A 17,971-nucleotide genomic window follows, 5' to 3' on the forward strand; every position below is an offset into this window, starting at 1 on the left:
ATCAGTTCTAGCAGTTTTGGAGTGGAGTCTTTTGGGTTTTCCATGTAGAGTATCATGTCATCTGTGAAAAGTGAAAGTTTGACTTTTTCTTTGCCAATTTGGATACCTTTTCTTTCTTTTTGTTGTCTGATTGCTGAGGCTAAGACTTCCAACACTCTTGAACAACAGTGGTGAGAGTGGACATCCCTGTCGTGTTCCATGATCTTAGGGGGAAAGCTCTCAGTTTTTCTCCATTGAGGATGATATTAGCTGTGGGCCTTTAATATATGAGTTTTATGATGTTAAGATATGTTCCTTCTTTGCTGACTTTCTTGAGGTTTTTTATCAAGAAAGAATGCTATATTTCGTCAAATGTGTTTTCTGCATCTATTGGTGAGATCATATCGTTCTTATCCTTTCTTCTCTTAATGTGTTATATCACATTGATCTGTGAATATTGATATCTGTCTTTGCGGATATCATTGATACCTGTCCTGCAGCCCAGGAATGAATCCCACTTGATCATGATGAATAATTCTTTTAATGTACTGTTGAATTTGATTTGGTAGTATCTTAGTAAGAATTTTTGCATCCAGGTTCATCAGGGATATTGATCTGTATTCTCCTTTTTAGTGGAATATTTGTCTGGTTTGGAATCAAGGTAATGTTGGCTTCATAGAATGAGTTTGGAAACTTTCCTTCCACTTCTATTTTTTGGAACAGTTTGAGAAGAATACATATTAACTCTGCTTTAAATGTCTGGTAGAATTCCCCTGGGAAGTCATCTGGCCCAGGACTCTTATTTGTTGGGAGATTTTTGATAACCGATTCAATTTCTCTGCTGGATGGGTCTTTTCAAATTTTCTATTTCTTCCTGTATGAGTTTTAATGTGTGAGTATCTAGGAATTTTTCCATTTCTTCTAGATTGTCCAGTTTGTGCATAGTATTCTCTTATAATTTTTCATAGTATTCTCTTATAATTGTTTATATTTCTATGGTGTTGGTTATGATTGCTCCTCTTTCACTCATTATTTTATCTATTTGGGTCCTCTCTCTTTCTTTTTTGAAAAGTCTGGCTAAGATCTTATAAATTTTGTTTATTCTTTTAAAAAACCAGCTTTTAGTTTCACTAATCTGTTCTACTGTTTTGTTTTGGATTCTATATCATTTATTTGTGCTCTAATGTTTATCATTTCCCTTCTTCTGCTGGCTTTGGGCTTTATTTGCTGCTGCTTTTCTAGCTCCTTTAGGTGTGAGGTTAGGTTGTGTATTTGGGACATTTACTGCTTCTTGAGATAGGCCTGAAATGCAATGTATTTTCTTCTTAGGATTGCCTTTCCTGCATCCCAAAGAGTTCAAACTGTCATGTTTTCATTTTCATTTGCTTCCATGTATATTTTTATTTTTTCTTTAATTTCCTGCTTAATCCATTCATTCTTAAGTGGGATGTTCTTTAACCTCCATGTATTTGGAGGATTTCCAGATTTTTTCTTGTGGTTGATTTCAAGTTTCATAGTGTTGTGATCTGAAAATATGCATGGTATTATCTCAATCTTTTTGTACCTGCTGAAGGCTGTTTTGTGACTGGGTATGTGATCAATTTTGGAGAATGTACCATGTGCACTTGAGAAGAATGTGTATTCTGCTACTTTAGGATGAAATGTTCTGACTATATATGTTAAGTCCTTCTGGTCCAATGTGTCCTTCAGAGCTATTGTTTCCTTATTGATTTTCTGCCTAGATGATGTGTCCATTATTATAAGTGGAGTTTTATTAATTTAGGACTTAGATTTAATTTACTTATTAGTTTCAAATTAATTGTAAGTCTCCTACAATTATGGTGTTCTTATCAAAAAGTTTATGTTTGTGATTGATTTATGTATTTGGGTGCTTTCACTTTGGGGGCATAAATATTTACAATAGTTACTCTTCTTGATGGATAGACCCCTTAAATATGATATAATGCCCTTCTTCATCCATTGTTACAGTCTTTATTTTAAAATCTAGTCTATGTGATTTAAGTATGGTTACTCTGGCTTTCTTTTGATGTCTATTAGAATAATAGATAGCTTTCCGTCCTCTCACTTTCAATTTGCAGGTGTCCTTAGGTCTAAATGAGTCTCTTGTAGGCAGCATATAGATGGATCTAGGGTTTTTTGTTGTTGTTGTTGTTGTTGTTTTTTGGGGGGTTTTTTTGTTTTTTTTTTTGTTTTTTTTTATCCATTCTGATATCCTATGTCTTTTGATTGGGACGTTTAATCCATTTACATTGAGTGATAATTGAAAGATATGAATTTAGCGCCGTTGTGTTATCTGTGGACTTCACGTTTGTGGTGATGTCCTCTGGTCTTTTGTGGTCTTTGCTGCTTTCCACTCACAGAGTTCCCCCTTAGAATCTCCTACAGGAATGATTTAGTGGTAATGAACTCATTTAGTTTTTGTTTGTCTGGGAAAGTCTTTATCTCCCCTTCTGTTCTGAATGACATCCTTTCTGGATAAAGGATTCTTGGCTGCATATTTTTCCTATTCAACACACTGAATATTTCCTGCTACTCCCTCTGGCCTGCCAAGTTTCAGTGGACAGGTCTGTTACTATCCTTATATGTCTACCCTTGTAGGTTAAGGACATTTTGTCCCTAGCTGCTTTCAGAATTCTCTCTTTATCTTTGTGTTTTGCCAGTTTCACTATGATATGTAATGATGTTGACCTCTTTTTGTAGATTTTAAAGGGAGTTCTCTCTGCCTCTTAGACTTGGATGCCTGTTTCCTTCCCCAGATGAGGGAAGTTTTTGGCTATAATTTGTACAAATAAACCTTTTGACCTTTTCTCTTGCTCTTCTTCTTCTACAACTCTTATAATACAGATATTGTTTCATTTCATGGAATCAGTTCTCTAATTCTCCCCTTATGATCTAGTAATTCCATTTCCCTCTTTTTTTTCAGCTTTATTATTTTCCATAACCTTATCTTCAATTTCACCTATTCTTTCTTCTGCATCTTGCATCCTCTCTGTCACTGTGTCTAGTTTATTTACTAGACTATTATTAGTCTATTACTAGACTGTTATTATTAGTCTAGATGTTATTTACTATAACATCTCAGTTATAGTATTTTTTAATTTATCCTGACTAGTTCTTAGGTCTTTGGCCTCTGCAGCAAGAGTTTTTCTCATGTCTTCTATGCTTTTTTCAAGCTCAGCTATTACCTTTGACTGTCATTCTAAATTCTTGTTCAGATATATTATTTATTTCTGTTTTGAGCAATTTTCTGGCTGTGATTTCTGCTTGAACTTTCTTTTGGGGAGAATTCCTCCATTTTGTCATTTTGTGTGTTTTAAAAGCTTGTTTTGTGTCTTGCACCTGAGTCATTCATGGATATTTTGATGTGGCTGGAATGAGACATCATGAAATAGAAAAGAACTTTTAATTTGAATAACTAATTTTTTCTGTATTCTCATAACACCAAAGAGGCAAGATCAGTGACCTGTAAGCTATTTTATGGACACAAAATCATTTCTTCAAGTGACAGTATTTAGGTGGACACCATAGTTTAAGACAGAAAAGGTAGAGCTACACTACTTTAAACAAGCATAAGGGATCCCCTATCCAACTGCTCAGCTTTTTCAAGTTTCTGTGTCCTCTTTCTAGTATAAATTTCCCTCATTATCTTTGATTGTTCTGGTTTTTCTGACATTTAGATATTTTCTCAAATGTCATCTCATCAACAGTACTCCTTATGACCCCATCTAAAGTAACTTTCTCATTATAAATACAGTCAGACACACTCTTAGACAGTCTTACCTGTTTCACTTTCTTCTTTTCATTGTTTGAAATTAGTATAGTATTAGTATAGAGTAATATGGTGTTACAGGATGTGATATGACATTTTGTTCATCTACACTCCAACAATGTAAGTTCTAAAAGGGAAGCTCTCTTGCCTTCCAGGTCATCACTGCTTCTCAGAAGCTAGAACAGCAGCTGGAACAAAATAGGCCTCAATGAATATTGTCAAAGTAATGAATTTGAATTATTGCTCTCATTTAAAAAATATTTTTAAATATTCATACTGCAAATATGTAATATATTTGTTTAAACTACTTGGCTGTATATATATCCTAAGAAATTATTAATAATAATTTGTGGTATCAATGAAATAGAAAATAAAATCATAATTATTGATTTTGCAAATTTTAGGATAACTATCAAACATAGTTTTGTATTATTGACTGATTCCCCATTAAACTCAGAGTTAAAGTATTAGTAGTTAATATGTATTATATTTTAAAAACTATACACAGCTACAGTGATATAAACTGCAAGAAGTTTTATATTGGCAAAAGAAATTCATTTAAATTGTGACTACTGATTTAACTTTGAGACATAAACATTTTTTTTTATTTTAGAGATTTCTGAAAAATAAATGTATACTTAACCTAACCTAGAAAAATTTCAAAATAAATTCCTGCAAATATATAAAAACAAATAGATTAATTTGCCATCACAGTGTCCGTGGAAATCAATTACGATATTTTCCCAACAATATTATTTTTGATCACTTTTTTGTCTTCCCTTATTAGATGTAACCACTTAGGTCAAGATCTATGTGTCATCTTTGTATTCCCAGTCCATTCTTATGATACCTTATTACATAGGTGAAAGATTAAATAAATTAATGAATGAGTCATATTTCCACTATTAATCACAAAATTTTTACTTAGAATTTTTTTCTCCTGTTTTTCCCCTAAGCACATATTTCATATTATTCCTACTTGTAGAATACCCACTGTTTATGAAAAAAAATTATGTATATATTTTTACTTTTTTTATGCTATTTCCTATATTTACCTTCTTAAACTAAAAATTGTACTTGATTTTTAAGACCCATTCAAATACCTTTTCTCAATAAGCATTTCCTGATCACTCCATTGTGAAATGATCCCTCTCTGTTCTGGCCTTTTATTTATCATATTTTTTCATGTATTTCAGTTGATTATATATGTGACTTACATTTCCTACTTCATTGGAAATGCTTTTAAGCATCCTATCTTTAGATAGGAATGTATATATTCTTCTTTGTGGCTCCAGCAGCACTTAGAATACTCTTTCACAGGGTTGGCACCCAATTTATTATTAAGAAACCTATGAGGGATTTTAACGTTTGTTGTACATCCTTGAAGATTTTAAATCTTATTGGGGAATGAAGTCATTTTATTGGTAATATCATGGAATGATGTTATTAATAACAGTAATACTTAATTTTAATAACATAAGCAATTTCAACCCCACAATTAAAATTCAAGTTGAGAATTTCAGATGAGAGATTAACATATACTGTAGGATTTGTAGAAAGCCTTATGAATGAAGCTGGCCTTGACTTGGCCTTGTTTGATTCCTTTTCTTTTCACATATATTACCTTATATATTTAAGGAGTTAAAGATAATATAATGAAGCATAACTACTTACAAAATTAGTAGACTAAAATGTCCTTACATTTTACAGGGGTGTATAAAAGCCAGGAAGCTCGCCTAATGTTACACATCTACCTTATTAAAGTACCAATGCATGCTTCTGTGAAGAAAATGAAGGAGGACAATTGGGCCATGGATGGCTTTGTAAGTATAGTGTTTTAAATATCTTCTGCTGATTTTAATAACCAATTTGTGCTTTGGTTTGTCATTAAAATTCCAAAAAAAAGGTGGTTTTCTAAATTGGGCTAATTATGAATACACATGCACATATAAAATGGGAAAATTACTATTATGGGTAAATTTTTTGTTTGGAAAAAAGATTCAATGTAAATACTTAGTAATCTAGAATGTTATACCTAGGGTTATTGGATTCTGATTAATATGCTTATATTTGTAATGTTTATGTGTATGAGAGTCATAGTTTTTCATTGCTTTCATTAAATGTATTTTGTCTATGACCAGTACTATGCAAAGTAAATCTGGATAAAATATAATTCATTCTTTGTATGGAATTACTATTTAAGACACATACAACATATTTACAAAATGCATAAAAAAATTAAGTATGCCATTACATTTAAGTTTTTTTCTCTAAATTTAACAGATTTAGAATATTTTATAAAGTTGTTTATGAAAATAAAGTGATGTGAATTACTTCATTTGGGGAGATGGTTGCCATAGCTTCACCATGGAGTCACCCTGTCCTATTCAGCCACTTACATGAATGGAGTTTCTAAATTGGCAGTTAGAAGTAACTAGTCTTCCATTCACATATTGACCTGGAGTCTTTGCTAAAAAACAATGAGGAGAGCTCTGACTATATCCCCTCAAGCAACAGGTCTTCTTTTACAAGGAAGATCTAAAAGGAAAGAAGATAGTAGGTCATAGGCTTCTGTAAGTTTAGTGCCTGAGGGGGTAAAAACGTTTATCCTATTTCCCTATCGGCTGTTATTCATGGAATTGGAAATGAATTCATGTCTTCAATGCACTCAAATCATTTAGTTGTATTATTTTATCTAGGAAGCAAACAAAAAGAATTCATTTGTTTAAATATTAGAGTTTAAGCTATTCTATTTAGAAGCATTTCATTTTTAAAAATGACCAAAATGAGTGTGATGTCTGATAATAAAGAATAAACCACTTATTTCTGAAATGTCAAACGTCTATGGGTGGATTGGTATGATATTTTGCTTTTTAGGGTGAGGATTCAAGGTTTTTAACTTTTACAATACTATACAGGACTTGGGTAACTTGGTAACTTGGGTAACAATACTATACAGGACTTTTACAATACTCTACAGGATTTGGGTAATTAAAAGAAACTTCAGAATAAAGTCACATTACTAGTTATCAGGAACACTGAAATACATCTATTTTTAATATATTTATGAAATCAAATCACATTACATAAGTAAACCATTTTTTAAAAATAGGATTTTACACACATGCAAGGTACACGTAATAGCATTTATAGCAATGGACACAGCCACAAAATCTTGGGGTCAAATAAGTATTTCATTCTTTCTCATGTATGTGGGGTTAGTTGTGGGTGTTCCACTTGAGGCTGTGGTAGCAAGTTAAGGTCTGCTCCAGATGTCTCATTCTGGGGCCCAGGCTGAAGCACATTCTCTTGTCAGAGGTCAGAAGCTCTGAGGGGGAAAGTGGAAACATGCCCCCTTGCTTTAAATAGCTCTAATGAAATATAACTCATCTTCCTTACAATTCACCCATTTAAAATATGCAATTCGGTGGTTTTAAGTATATTGACATGTGTGTAACCGTCACCACAGTTGATTTTAGAATATTTCCATCACCTCAAACAGAAACTCCACACCCTTTAGCTATCACCCTACCCATTCGTCCCTCACCTCCACCCTGGCCCTAAGAAGACACAAATCTATTTTCTGAAATCTATAGATTTCTCTGTTTTGGATGTTCATATTTATGGAATCATATAATATGTAGTCTTTTGTGTCTGGCTTCTTTCACTTATTTTCATGGGAAACATGCCTTTTAAGGCTCAGACTTAGAACTGACCTACTGTCAGTTCCACCCATGAATCACTGGCCAAAGTAAATCACAGGACCAAACCCAATGAGTTGAAAGGGGCATTCTTCCCATGAAGGTTGGTGGGAGGGGAAGACGGAGTGCATACATGCTAAACAGTAATCGTATCTACAAAGTAGAGTTTTATTATATTTTAATTTTTAATAATTTTTTAACATTTTATTTCTTTTTGAAAGACAGAGACAGCATATGTGGGGGAGGAGGAGAGAGAGAGAGAGAGAGAGAGAGAGAGAGAGAGAGAGAGAGAGAGAAGACACAGAATGCAAAGCAGCTCCAGGCTCTGAGCTGTCAGCACAGAACTGATGTGGGGTTTGAACCCACGAACTGTGAGATCATGACCTGAGCCAAAGTCAGTCGCTTAACTGACTGAGCCACCGCGCACCCCAATTTTTAATTGATCATTTGCTTTATTCTGTTTAATCATATCATTGTCCTCCCTCTTTTTCTTAGAGGGGGGACGGGCAGAAGGAGAGGGAGAAAGAGAATCTTCAGCAGGCTTCGTGCCTAGGTTGGAGCCTGACTTGGGACTCGGTCTCATGACTGTAGGTCATGACCTGAGCTGAAATCAAGACTCAGATGCTTAACAGCCTGAGCCACCCAGACTCCCCTAATTGCCTTTTTTTTGACAGTAGGCTTCTTAGCCTAAGAGAAATCTATATATCTATATAATTATATTAATGACCAACCCCCTATATTCTAATATCCTAATTACTTAAAAACAAAAATTTTCTTTTGCTTTTAATGGCAAATTTGCACAGTATGCCGTGTTTTATATCAGAGGGAAATAAAGAGGAAGGAACTCTGTATAATATTCATTTAAGTGTAAAACTGGATATTTATTAAGGCTGGAAAATATAGCCGGCTCCAATCCTCAGATTTAATCAACCTTATAAATATTTTTAGGTTTCTGCTGAGCCTGATGGAGCAACTTATGTATTTCAAGGATTTATTCAGGGCAAAGATTATGGGCAATTTGGACTACAAAGACTAGGTAATGTATTCATTTTCATTTTCATGTAGTTCCTTTATTACTCTAGACATCATAAGAAAATACAGTGTATTCTGTACATTAGGCACACTTACTACATTTTGAATTTGGCTTTGTCAGGTAAGTTATACATTGAAAAATTTGAAAGGCTTTTAAATAATCACACAAAATATTGATTCTCTATGTACCGATGCTGTACAGGGTTTGGTTTTTGTCAGATGTCTAATAAATATGACACACTGCCTTGCCTTTAGCAAGGAAAAAGGAGAAAAGTGATACAGATAGAAAAGAAAATATTAAACTGTAAATTATTTTATCTCATGAGAACTGCAGTACTTCTCTTCAGTTTGAATATTGTTGTAACTTTATTTCTCTTTTGAAAATGTAATAGCACTTTGAAAAATTCATACGGTCTGAAAAAGAAAATAACTTTGAGGAATAGACAGACCCCTTTTTGGGACTTTGTGCTATTCAGCTATGTAAATTTTCTGTAGTGGGAGGCATAGGGTTTTTTCATTCTTCTTTTAAACTGTTTTAAAATATACATAGACATTTAATGGTCTTGCTTGAATATAATTATTGCCATAGCTTTCGGTATATAATTTTCCTAAAGTATATTGTCTTCCATTATTATATAGTGGTATTGACGTATAAAGAATAAACTCAGGCTCTAAAAACTACTACTTAGTATTTATCTTAAAAACTCCATTACTTTGAATGCTTATGTAAATATTCTGAGTCCCTGGAAAAATAAGGTAGGTAAGAAGGTATTAACTTGGACTAAGGTGTGACTTAACTGAATATAACTGTTCATCAAAAAATTAAATTAGCTTTCTCTAAGTAAATAAAAATGATAAGATGTTCATTTCAGATAATGTCTTGGCCTAAAAGTATGTTAGTTTTGAAAACCAAATAAAACATTCATTAATACAGTACAGTTACACAGTTGTGCAATTTAATGCAAGATGTTTACACATACTAGTCTCAAAAGCATCACAAAAACTACATGTCTAAGACAGAACCTATAAAAAAAAAAGCAGCGATTTCTTTCTGGGGAACCTAAAAACAAAAAATAACCTGTCCATTATTTTTTCTTCCCTTGTCCTATGCCAACACGTTGACAAACCTGATTTTCTCATTTCCTAATTGTGCTAATGTCTTCCCTGTTTCCCCATCCCCAAGTAGAACACTTCTTCTCAGCCTGTGCTCTCTTACCACTTATCCTCACAAACAAGTTCTGTTGATTTTTAACTTCAAAATGCTCTTCCTAGTATGTTAGTATAGAGATCAATTTCCACTTCTATTTGGGTTCTCGCTCTAACCATTGATGTACACGTGCTTCCAGTCTGGCTTCCCTCAAGTTCATTCATTCCACCCTACCCACTGTCCTAAATTGTGTGTCTTATCATAGGGCCTTTTATTTCTAAATACCTCCACTTGTCCTTCACTGCAAATAGATACAAGTTTGAATTCTTTAGAATGATATTTATGGCTTTTTGGGGTCTGGCCATAGCTTTTTCAGGTTAGCAGCCTATTCCTACCACACAGATAATACCTACCTCCATAACTTTTCCACACAGCTACACCTAGTGCTTGTCACGTCTTCTAAATATGTCACTCACCTTCCTATTTCTAAGCTTAAGATTGTCCTGCTTCCTCCTCCATTCATTGTTCTACTGACTCTTCAAAGCCAAACTCATTGTATTCTCCAAAATACATTCTTATTTTGGAGAGATGGAATTACCCCTTCTCTTCCTAAAGCACATTGATCATTAATTCATGCCTGATGTATATGCTTTTTTGTGTCATTGTATTCTTTCTACAACTGTATGAACTCTTCAGTTCAGAGACTACTTATTTTTTATTCTGTATCCTTTCCTGGAAAAAGATCTTATACATAGTAGACACTGCACAAACTTGCATGGAAATGAGTTGAAGGAGTTTCCTGAATTATTTTTGTTTACTATGTACATTTCCAAGTAGGTGTCTTGATAAGGAAAGAAAATAATTGATTCATAAAAATAAAAAATCATGTGATAAAAGCAAGTTGATTTTTTTTTAATTTTATAGGACTGAATATGTCAGAAGGCTCAAATTCTTCAAATCAACCTCATGGTACAAACAGTAGTTCTGTGGCCATTGCTATTCTTGTGCCTTTTTTTGCACTTATATTTGCAGGATTTGGATTTTATCTTTATAAACAGAGGTAAGTTTGTTGATTTTACCTACAAAACCTTTCCCAAATCTTCCATTGCATGTTCTTTTTACTACTCTAGTTCAAATTGTAACTTCCATTTTTTTTTTCAGTGTGTGCCAAAGAGTGCAACAGGTTTAAAAACCTGGTTCCCCCTGCCTGCCCCCCACCATGCCAACATCACAAAACAAAAATTGCTCAGTGAATTTGCACATTCACCTTAACCCTTATTACTCTTGCCTGTCAATTTCCTGGCACGTGCTTAATCGTATAAGTTAGTTTTACATTATCCATGATAAGAATTTAGAGACACAAAAGCCAGGTTAACGTTGACATTGAAGAGGTGATACCTGCTGCCACATTTATCTAGAGAAGTGGAGAGAAGTTTGTGACCAAACCTCGTAGCGCACATCACAATACTGACCAGTTTTACCCAGGCAGACAGTTGGTAAAGTCTTCTAACCTTCTCCTTTTCTTCTGCTGCTTTTAGAAGATTATGCAATTAGTATGTTATATTTCTGACGTATCTAGTGTATGATTATCCATATTATTAGTTGGTCCTTGTTTTACTAAGTCCATTACAACAATCCAAGTCAGGGGCTTTATTATGTAATTGTCTGCTATTTGGGACTATCTTTTATCAAGAAAATATATAGAGAGACAACCAGATAATTCAATGAATATTACCTAAATGCATTTTTCTCAAAACTGATATTTGTATTACACGTTTCAGTCTAGATTACCTAAGATATATATATATATATATATATATATATATATATATATATACATAAATTTGTAATAATTGAATATTAGCAGCTGCTTAGGCCTTGTCAATATCAGATTTTATTTACAACAACAAAAAAATCATCACTATATTTATTTATAAAGAAATCTGTTCCAATCCTTTTTTTGTTTTTAAACTATCTTTGTAAAAAACGCATAACCTAAAACCATTTAAACCATTCTAGGCATATAGTTCAGTGGCATTTAGTATACTCACTGTGTCCCAGAGCCATCATTGCCAGTTCCAGAATATTTTCATCGCTCCAAAAGGAAATTCTGTGCCCATTGATCAGTCATTCCGTATTCCTACCACCCCTGCCCTAGGCAACTGCTAATCTGCTTTCTGTCTGTATTTGTTTGCCTATTCTGGGTATTTCATATCAATGGAATCAGGTAACATGTGACATTTTCTATTTAGTTTCTTAAACTTAACATAATGTTTTCAAGTTTCTTCCATGTTATAGCATTTATCAGTGCTCCATTCCTTTATATGGCTGAATAATATTCTGTGGTATGTTTGAATGTGTTCTATTTAAATATGTCCATTCATCAGTTGATGGGCATTTGGTTTGTTCCTACATTTTGGCTATTGTGAATAGTGCTTATATATACACTTTGTGTACAACTTTTTGTTTGAACACATGCTTCAATTCTTTTGAGTATATACCCCAAAATAGAATTGCTGGTTTATATGGTAATTCTACATTTAACTTACTGGGGAAGCACCAAATTTTTGCAGAGCAACTGCACCATATTATATTCTCACCAGCAATGTATAACTGTTTTACTTTCTCCGCATCCATGCCAACACTTGTTATTTTCTGTTTTCTTTTCTTTTTCTTTCTTATTTTAATTATAGTTACCCTAGTATATGTGTAAAGTGGTATCTCATTGTGGTTTGGATTTGCATTTCCCTAATTACTAATGACACTGAACATCTTTTCACTGCTTTTTGGCCATTTTTCTTTGAAGAAATGCCTGTTCAAGTATCTGCCCATTTTTTAATTGTGTTGTCTTGTTGTTGATTGTAAGTGTTCTTTATACATTTTGGAGAGTTGACTCTTAGCATACATATGGTTTGATATATTTCTTCCTTTCTGTGAGTTGTATTTTCATTCCCTTGATAGTGTCTTGTCCTTTGATGTTCAAAAATTTCTCATTTTGATAAAGTCCAACTTATCTATTTTCTTTTGTTATTTGTGTTTGTGGTGTCATAGCTAAGAAACCATTGCCATTTTCAATGTCATGAATCATGGTCAGATTTACCTGTATGTATTCTCCGAAGAGTTTAATAGATTTAGCTCTTATATTTAAAAGTTTGGTTTGTTTCAAGTAAATTTTTCACGGCATAAACTATCCTGAAACTTGACATTATTTTCCATAAAGCTGTTGTTTAACATTAGTAAAATGACATTTCTTTTTATCTTCATGATTCTTGTCTAATTAGAAGGAAATGATGTTGTTCCTGGTTTTTATTGTGAATCTAGTTTGAAAAAAGAGAGACAAATACTTTCCACTAGAATTATGCACCTGGCAAGAGCAAATTTTAAGCAATATGTCTATATAGGTAATGTCATTGAAAAAAACTTAAGATAGCTTTAATCAAATTTATTGCTGTATAAATCATCTAACAATTGTTAGTATGGAGAAAAAGTCAGAAAATGCATTAGGGGTAGTAATTATAATATAATATAATATAATATAATATAATATAATATAATATAACATAACATAACATAACATAATAGCAGATAAAGTAAGATGAAATAGTTGAAATTTGTGATGTTTGGATGTAAACAAAGGAGTTGAGAAACCAAATTCTTTTAAGATGTATCCATTTTAGGAATTAGGTCCCAGAAACAGGTAGGGGCAAGTCTGCCTTTGTACCATAGCAAATGTCCTCAAATTATGCAGTGGGGTGTGGGAAACTAGAAATAAGAATTTCTCAAAAGAGAGGGAAATAGAGAAACAAAGCAGGAATTCAAGATCAGCAGGTTATGCCAACCATCCTAGGATCCGTGTGTTTTGTTAAGTAAAACCAAATGTTCAGTTATTAATAACTCTGGAAACTATTTTCATGACTTCATTATCTATAGTCATTTCTTCTTTGAGATTTTGAATTCATTGTTCTGGTGTATATCATTTTTTTAATTTAAATTTTATTTAAACTTCAGTTAGGTAATGTACCATGCAATATTTGTTTCAGGAGGAGAACTCAGTGATTCATCACGTACATACAATACCCAGTCCTTATCCCAAGTGCTCCCCTTCACACCCATCACCCATATAGCCCATCTCAAACCCACCTCCTTCCACCAACCCATAGTTTGTTCTGTATCATTAAGAGTCTCTTGCGGTTTGTTTTCTCTTCTCTCCCCTCTTCCCGTATGTTCATCTGTTTTGTCCTAGATTCTGCATATGAGTGAAATCATGTGGCGTTTGTCTTTCTCTGATTGACTTATTGTGCTTAGCATAATATATTCTAGCTCCATCCATGTTATTGCAAATGGCAAGATTTCATTCTTTTGAGAGCTGAGTTATATTCCATGTATATACACCACATCTTTATCCATTTGGACTCTCCCCATAGTTTGACTATTATTGATAATGCTGCTATACACATTGGGGTGCACGTATAGCCTTCAAATCTGTATTTTTGAATCCTTCTTTGAGATTTTGAATGTATTGTTCTAATGTATATCATTTTTAAGAAAATTGAGTATTTATGTTTCTGGGATACTCCAAGTATCTTCCCAAATTAGGCCTCAGTGTTAGTTGTCTGCTCTTTCTGAAATCCTTTTTTAATGCCTCCTCTTTGTTCTTCATGTCTCAGATTACATTTTATCTCTGCAGAGGTACTTTTCCTCATTACTCCTCCAAAAGTGGGGCCCAGTTCTTTCCTGTCATATCAACTCTTTTCCTTTTCATCAGAACAATTCTCATTACCTACTTTTTGTTTTATTTATTATTTTTTAATAAATATTTATTTATTAATTATTTTCTATCACTACAGTGATATGCCTAGGATCCATATGCATATGCCCGGGATCATGCTTGGTACATAATGAATGCTCAGTAAATATCTGATGAATGAATGAATGAATGAATGAATAGTAATAAGATTTAAATTTTATTTTCATCATAATTTATTTATACTATACATGCTAATTCATAACGATTATTGTTGCATCAGAAAATTTAAATTTATAAGATTAGTCATATTATTGATACTTGTATTACTCAGATTGGTACTGTATATTAATATGTATTATATTAAATAATAAAAGTCACTCAGGATTTAAAAGTGACAGGTAAATTGTTCAAATTTGATCTGTTGAGTTTATAATTTCTCAATTAATGCTTTGAAGTTACATTACGCAGTAACAATGATAACTCAAGTATGTTACGTTTGAGCCCTACTGTGCTATTTCTAGAAAGTTAACACATAGCTAATCCATGTTCTCATCAACAGGACTGCACCCAAAACACAGTATACAGGATGTTCAGTTCATGAAAATAACAATGGCCAAGCAGCTTTTGAAAACCCCATGTATGACACCAATGCGAAGTCAGCGGAAGGGAAGGCAGTACGATTCGATCCCAACTTGAACACTGTCTGCACAATGGTATAACACGGCAACTCTTTGCCTTCTTCAGAAGCTTGGAAATCGACACACAACACAGTGCACATTTAGTTCACTGCTAAACAAATTAAAGCACACTTTTCAGGACTTGCTGGGTCACCTTTTCCTGAGGAATGATAGAGAAGAGTGTTTTTTCATAAACTGGACCCTAATTCTTCTTCATGTTTACCATGGAGAGTTTTACAGAAATTTGGCTGCACTCTGGGAGTGCTTACTCACAGTTTATTTGCTTTTTTTAAAAAGGAGATTATTCTAAAACATAAACTTCTTTGCATATATTGGAGGAGCATCCACTATCAGTATTTCTGTGCTTTATAAAGTATATTAGAGGGACTGGGTTTAAAAAAAAGATATAGGGTAGAAAATAAGAGCTATACTTACAAGAGTCAATAGACCACTGACTTCTCTTTAACAGTCATGAGCCACATCATGCCCATGAGTCTATTTCACACCACTCTGTCAGCTACTCATTTTTGTTAATCGAGTCATTGTCTTCCTTATCTCCATGGTTATTTCAGATTGAGTCATGCCCTGAAATGTTTATGAGCTAATTTATGCCACAGAAGAGATAAGATTGCCTTCTCTGATTTGATTCCTTCTGGTACTTGTCCTTCAGTATCATATTGTCTCTATTTTTAGATTGGTCGTCATAGTTTCTGTAAATGGCAAGATCATTGTGCTGTTCTCCCAATTTCCCTCATTATGCTATAACCAAGATTATTCACTAAGCCATGGGGCGGTGTTTAAAACCTTGCTTCGATCTGTTTTGTCACCCAGAAACCACTCGAGCTGGCAAAAATTATCTATGGCAATGATGATTTTGCAGTTATTTGAGACACCAAACTTCCCATCCTTTACCACACTCTCCAAAGTTTTCGAAAGACCAAACAGAACCTATTAATCTGTTGCATTTAGTTGATGATATATGCCATTTTCCTTCCAAATGAGCCTTCAAATTTATTTAACATTGTTTTGAACTTTTATCAACCATGAGTTAAAAATGTAAGATCTTAAGCTTTGAACTTTTATCTAACAGTGAGTTAGACATACATTTTGGTCCAGCCCATAAATATAATGACTACAAAAAATTTACACTTTCAAATGACCAATATAAAGCTATTTCCTAAAGGCATAGGTTTTCCAAATTTTCACACATTTTAAACTTTCTATACTCTTATTCGTAAGAAGCATGTTTCAGATATGACAGGTTTCTCTCACTGTCAAATTAAGATACACATTTGCAAGTTATTGGTGGCTCATTTACAACTGTATCACAGTAATGCCAGCATATTGGTTTAATAGGTCATTGTCTTCCTTTTATAGCATGTTTTACTTCATTGAATAAATTACGTACCCAGTGTGAACTCTTTGTTGATGTCCCTCTCAAATACGGATAACTCTGTAAACAGTCTCGACTTTTTGTATCATGAGACAGAGTGCCTAAGAGAAATCATTGCACCCAGAAGCGCTGCTTGGATCTATCTCTACAACATTTAGTGAATTTCTTGTAAACCACTTTGAGATACATTGTTTTGGAAATTCATACAATTTTCTCAACATTGTACTCTACTGACAGGATGCTGTTTTAAATTTTATGCCATCAGTTATTTATTCTTGTTTATTCAAATGACTGCAATAACAATGATTCATTCATTAATGTTAAGGTTAATACATTTAAGATCTTGTTTAAACAATGTTTCTTCTGCAACTGGCTACTCCTCTTATATTAATGCATACACTTTTGTAAAGAAGTATATTTTTATGAAAAAAAAAACTTTGTAAAAGTATGATGTAAATTTTCAGTGCAATGTAAACAAAATAAAAATGGATAATTGCTTTTGTAAAATGTGTATTCTTTTCAAAATTGTTAGTATACTGGATAGCAAAAGGAATAAACAGCCTACATTTATTTGGTGTTTTCAAGTTCCAAACTGCATATTATATGTACTTATTTAGCAACATAATAATGAGACATGGGTGTTTTTCTTTATATTTTGCCGTTCCCCAAGTGTGACACTCTTTTAGAAGTAAACAGATTCCCACTAAACATTACAGTATCCTAACAATCTCGTCTTAGAATTTTCCTTAGATGTAAATATTTTAACACTAGTGTCTAAATTCGGGTGTATCTGATGATTTCCAATATTTCTGTAGTGTATTTTGTAGAGATACTTATTTTTAGCATACTTCCAAGGTATGGACTTAATCTTTTGAATAGCTACATTACACTAATAGTCAAAAAATCTATTTGCCAGGGTGTAACATGTAAAATTTTGTATTCAAGAAATTTATCAAGTTTACAAAGTTTATCAAATTTATAAAGTTCAAAATACAAGTTACTTACGTTCAATTTTATAAGAGAACTTTTTCCCAAAACATATTGTCTTTATATTTCACAGCCTCAAACTCTAACTGTTCAAAGTCTTTCTCTGTGCATTACACTTTCATTTGAGAAATGAATGCTTCTTGATATAATTATAGTTTCTTTCTAAACTTTAACTGTATTACTTCCACCATACACTCATTTCATGTCTTCTAAACTTTCCCTTGTTGCTGTTTGTCCTTAATTTTATTCCTCTCTGTGCTTTTTTCCTTCCTTTTTCTTTTTCTACTTTTTGATTTGCTTTTTCTTTTCTGCTATTTTTCGTAATATCCTTTTCTGTTTTACATGTCTTCTCCTTTTTAGCCTTTGATTATTTCTCATCTTAATGCCCAGTTTCTCCTTACTCTTCTCAAAAGTTAGCAGCAATTTTAGTGGAAGCAATGTTATTTTTATTTTTTACCAGCTTTATTGGAGTATAATTAAGCTATTTAAATTTCATGGCATGATGATAAATATATTTT

At 33.0% G+C, this 17,971-nt stretch overlaps 1 protein-coding gene across 3 annotated transcripts in view; it reads left to right on the forward strand.

Annotated features, from left to right (window-relative positions):
• Positions 1-16,945, forward strand: part of CSMD3 (CUB and Sushi multiple domains 3) — a 1,252,643-nt gene extending 1,235,698 nt beyond the window's left edge. For all 3 annotated transcript variants that reach the window (XM_049632997.1, XM_049632998.1, XM_049632999.1), the window contains 4 exons: positions 5,480-5,592; positions 8,419-8,506; positions 10,574-10,709; positions 14,956-16,945. In XM_049632997.1, coding sequence (XP_049488954.1) covers positions 5,480-5,592; positions 8,419-8,506; positions 10,574-10,709; positions 14,956-15,115 — 497 coding nt within the window. In that variant the 3' untranslated portion in view covers positions 15,116-16,945. The remainder of the gene's footprint in view (positions 1-5,479; positions 5,593-8,418; positions 8,507-10,573; positions 10,710-14,955) is intronic.
• Positions 16,946-17,971: the final 1,026 nt, after the last annotated feature.

This window comes from Panthera uncia, chromosome F2 (assembly GCF_023721935.1).
Source record: "Panthera uncia isolate 11264 chromosome F2, Puncia_PCG_1.0, whole genome shotgun sequence".
NCBI lineage: Eukaryota > Metazoa > Chordata > Mammalia > Carnivora > Felidae > Panthera > Panthera uncia.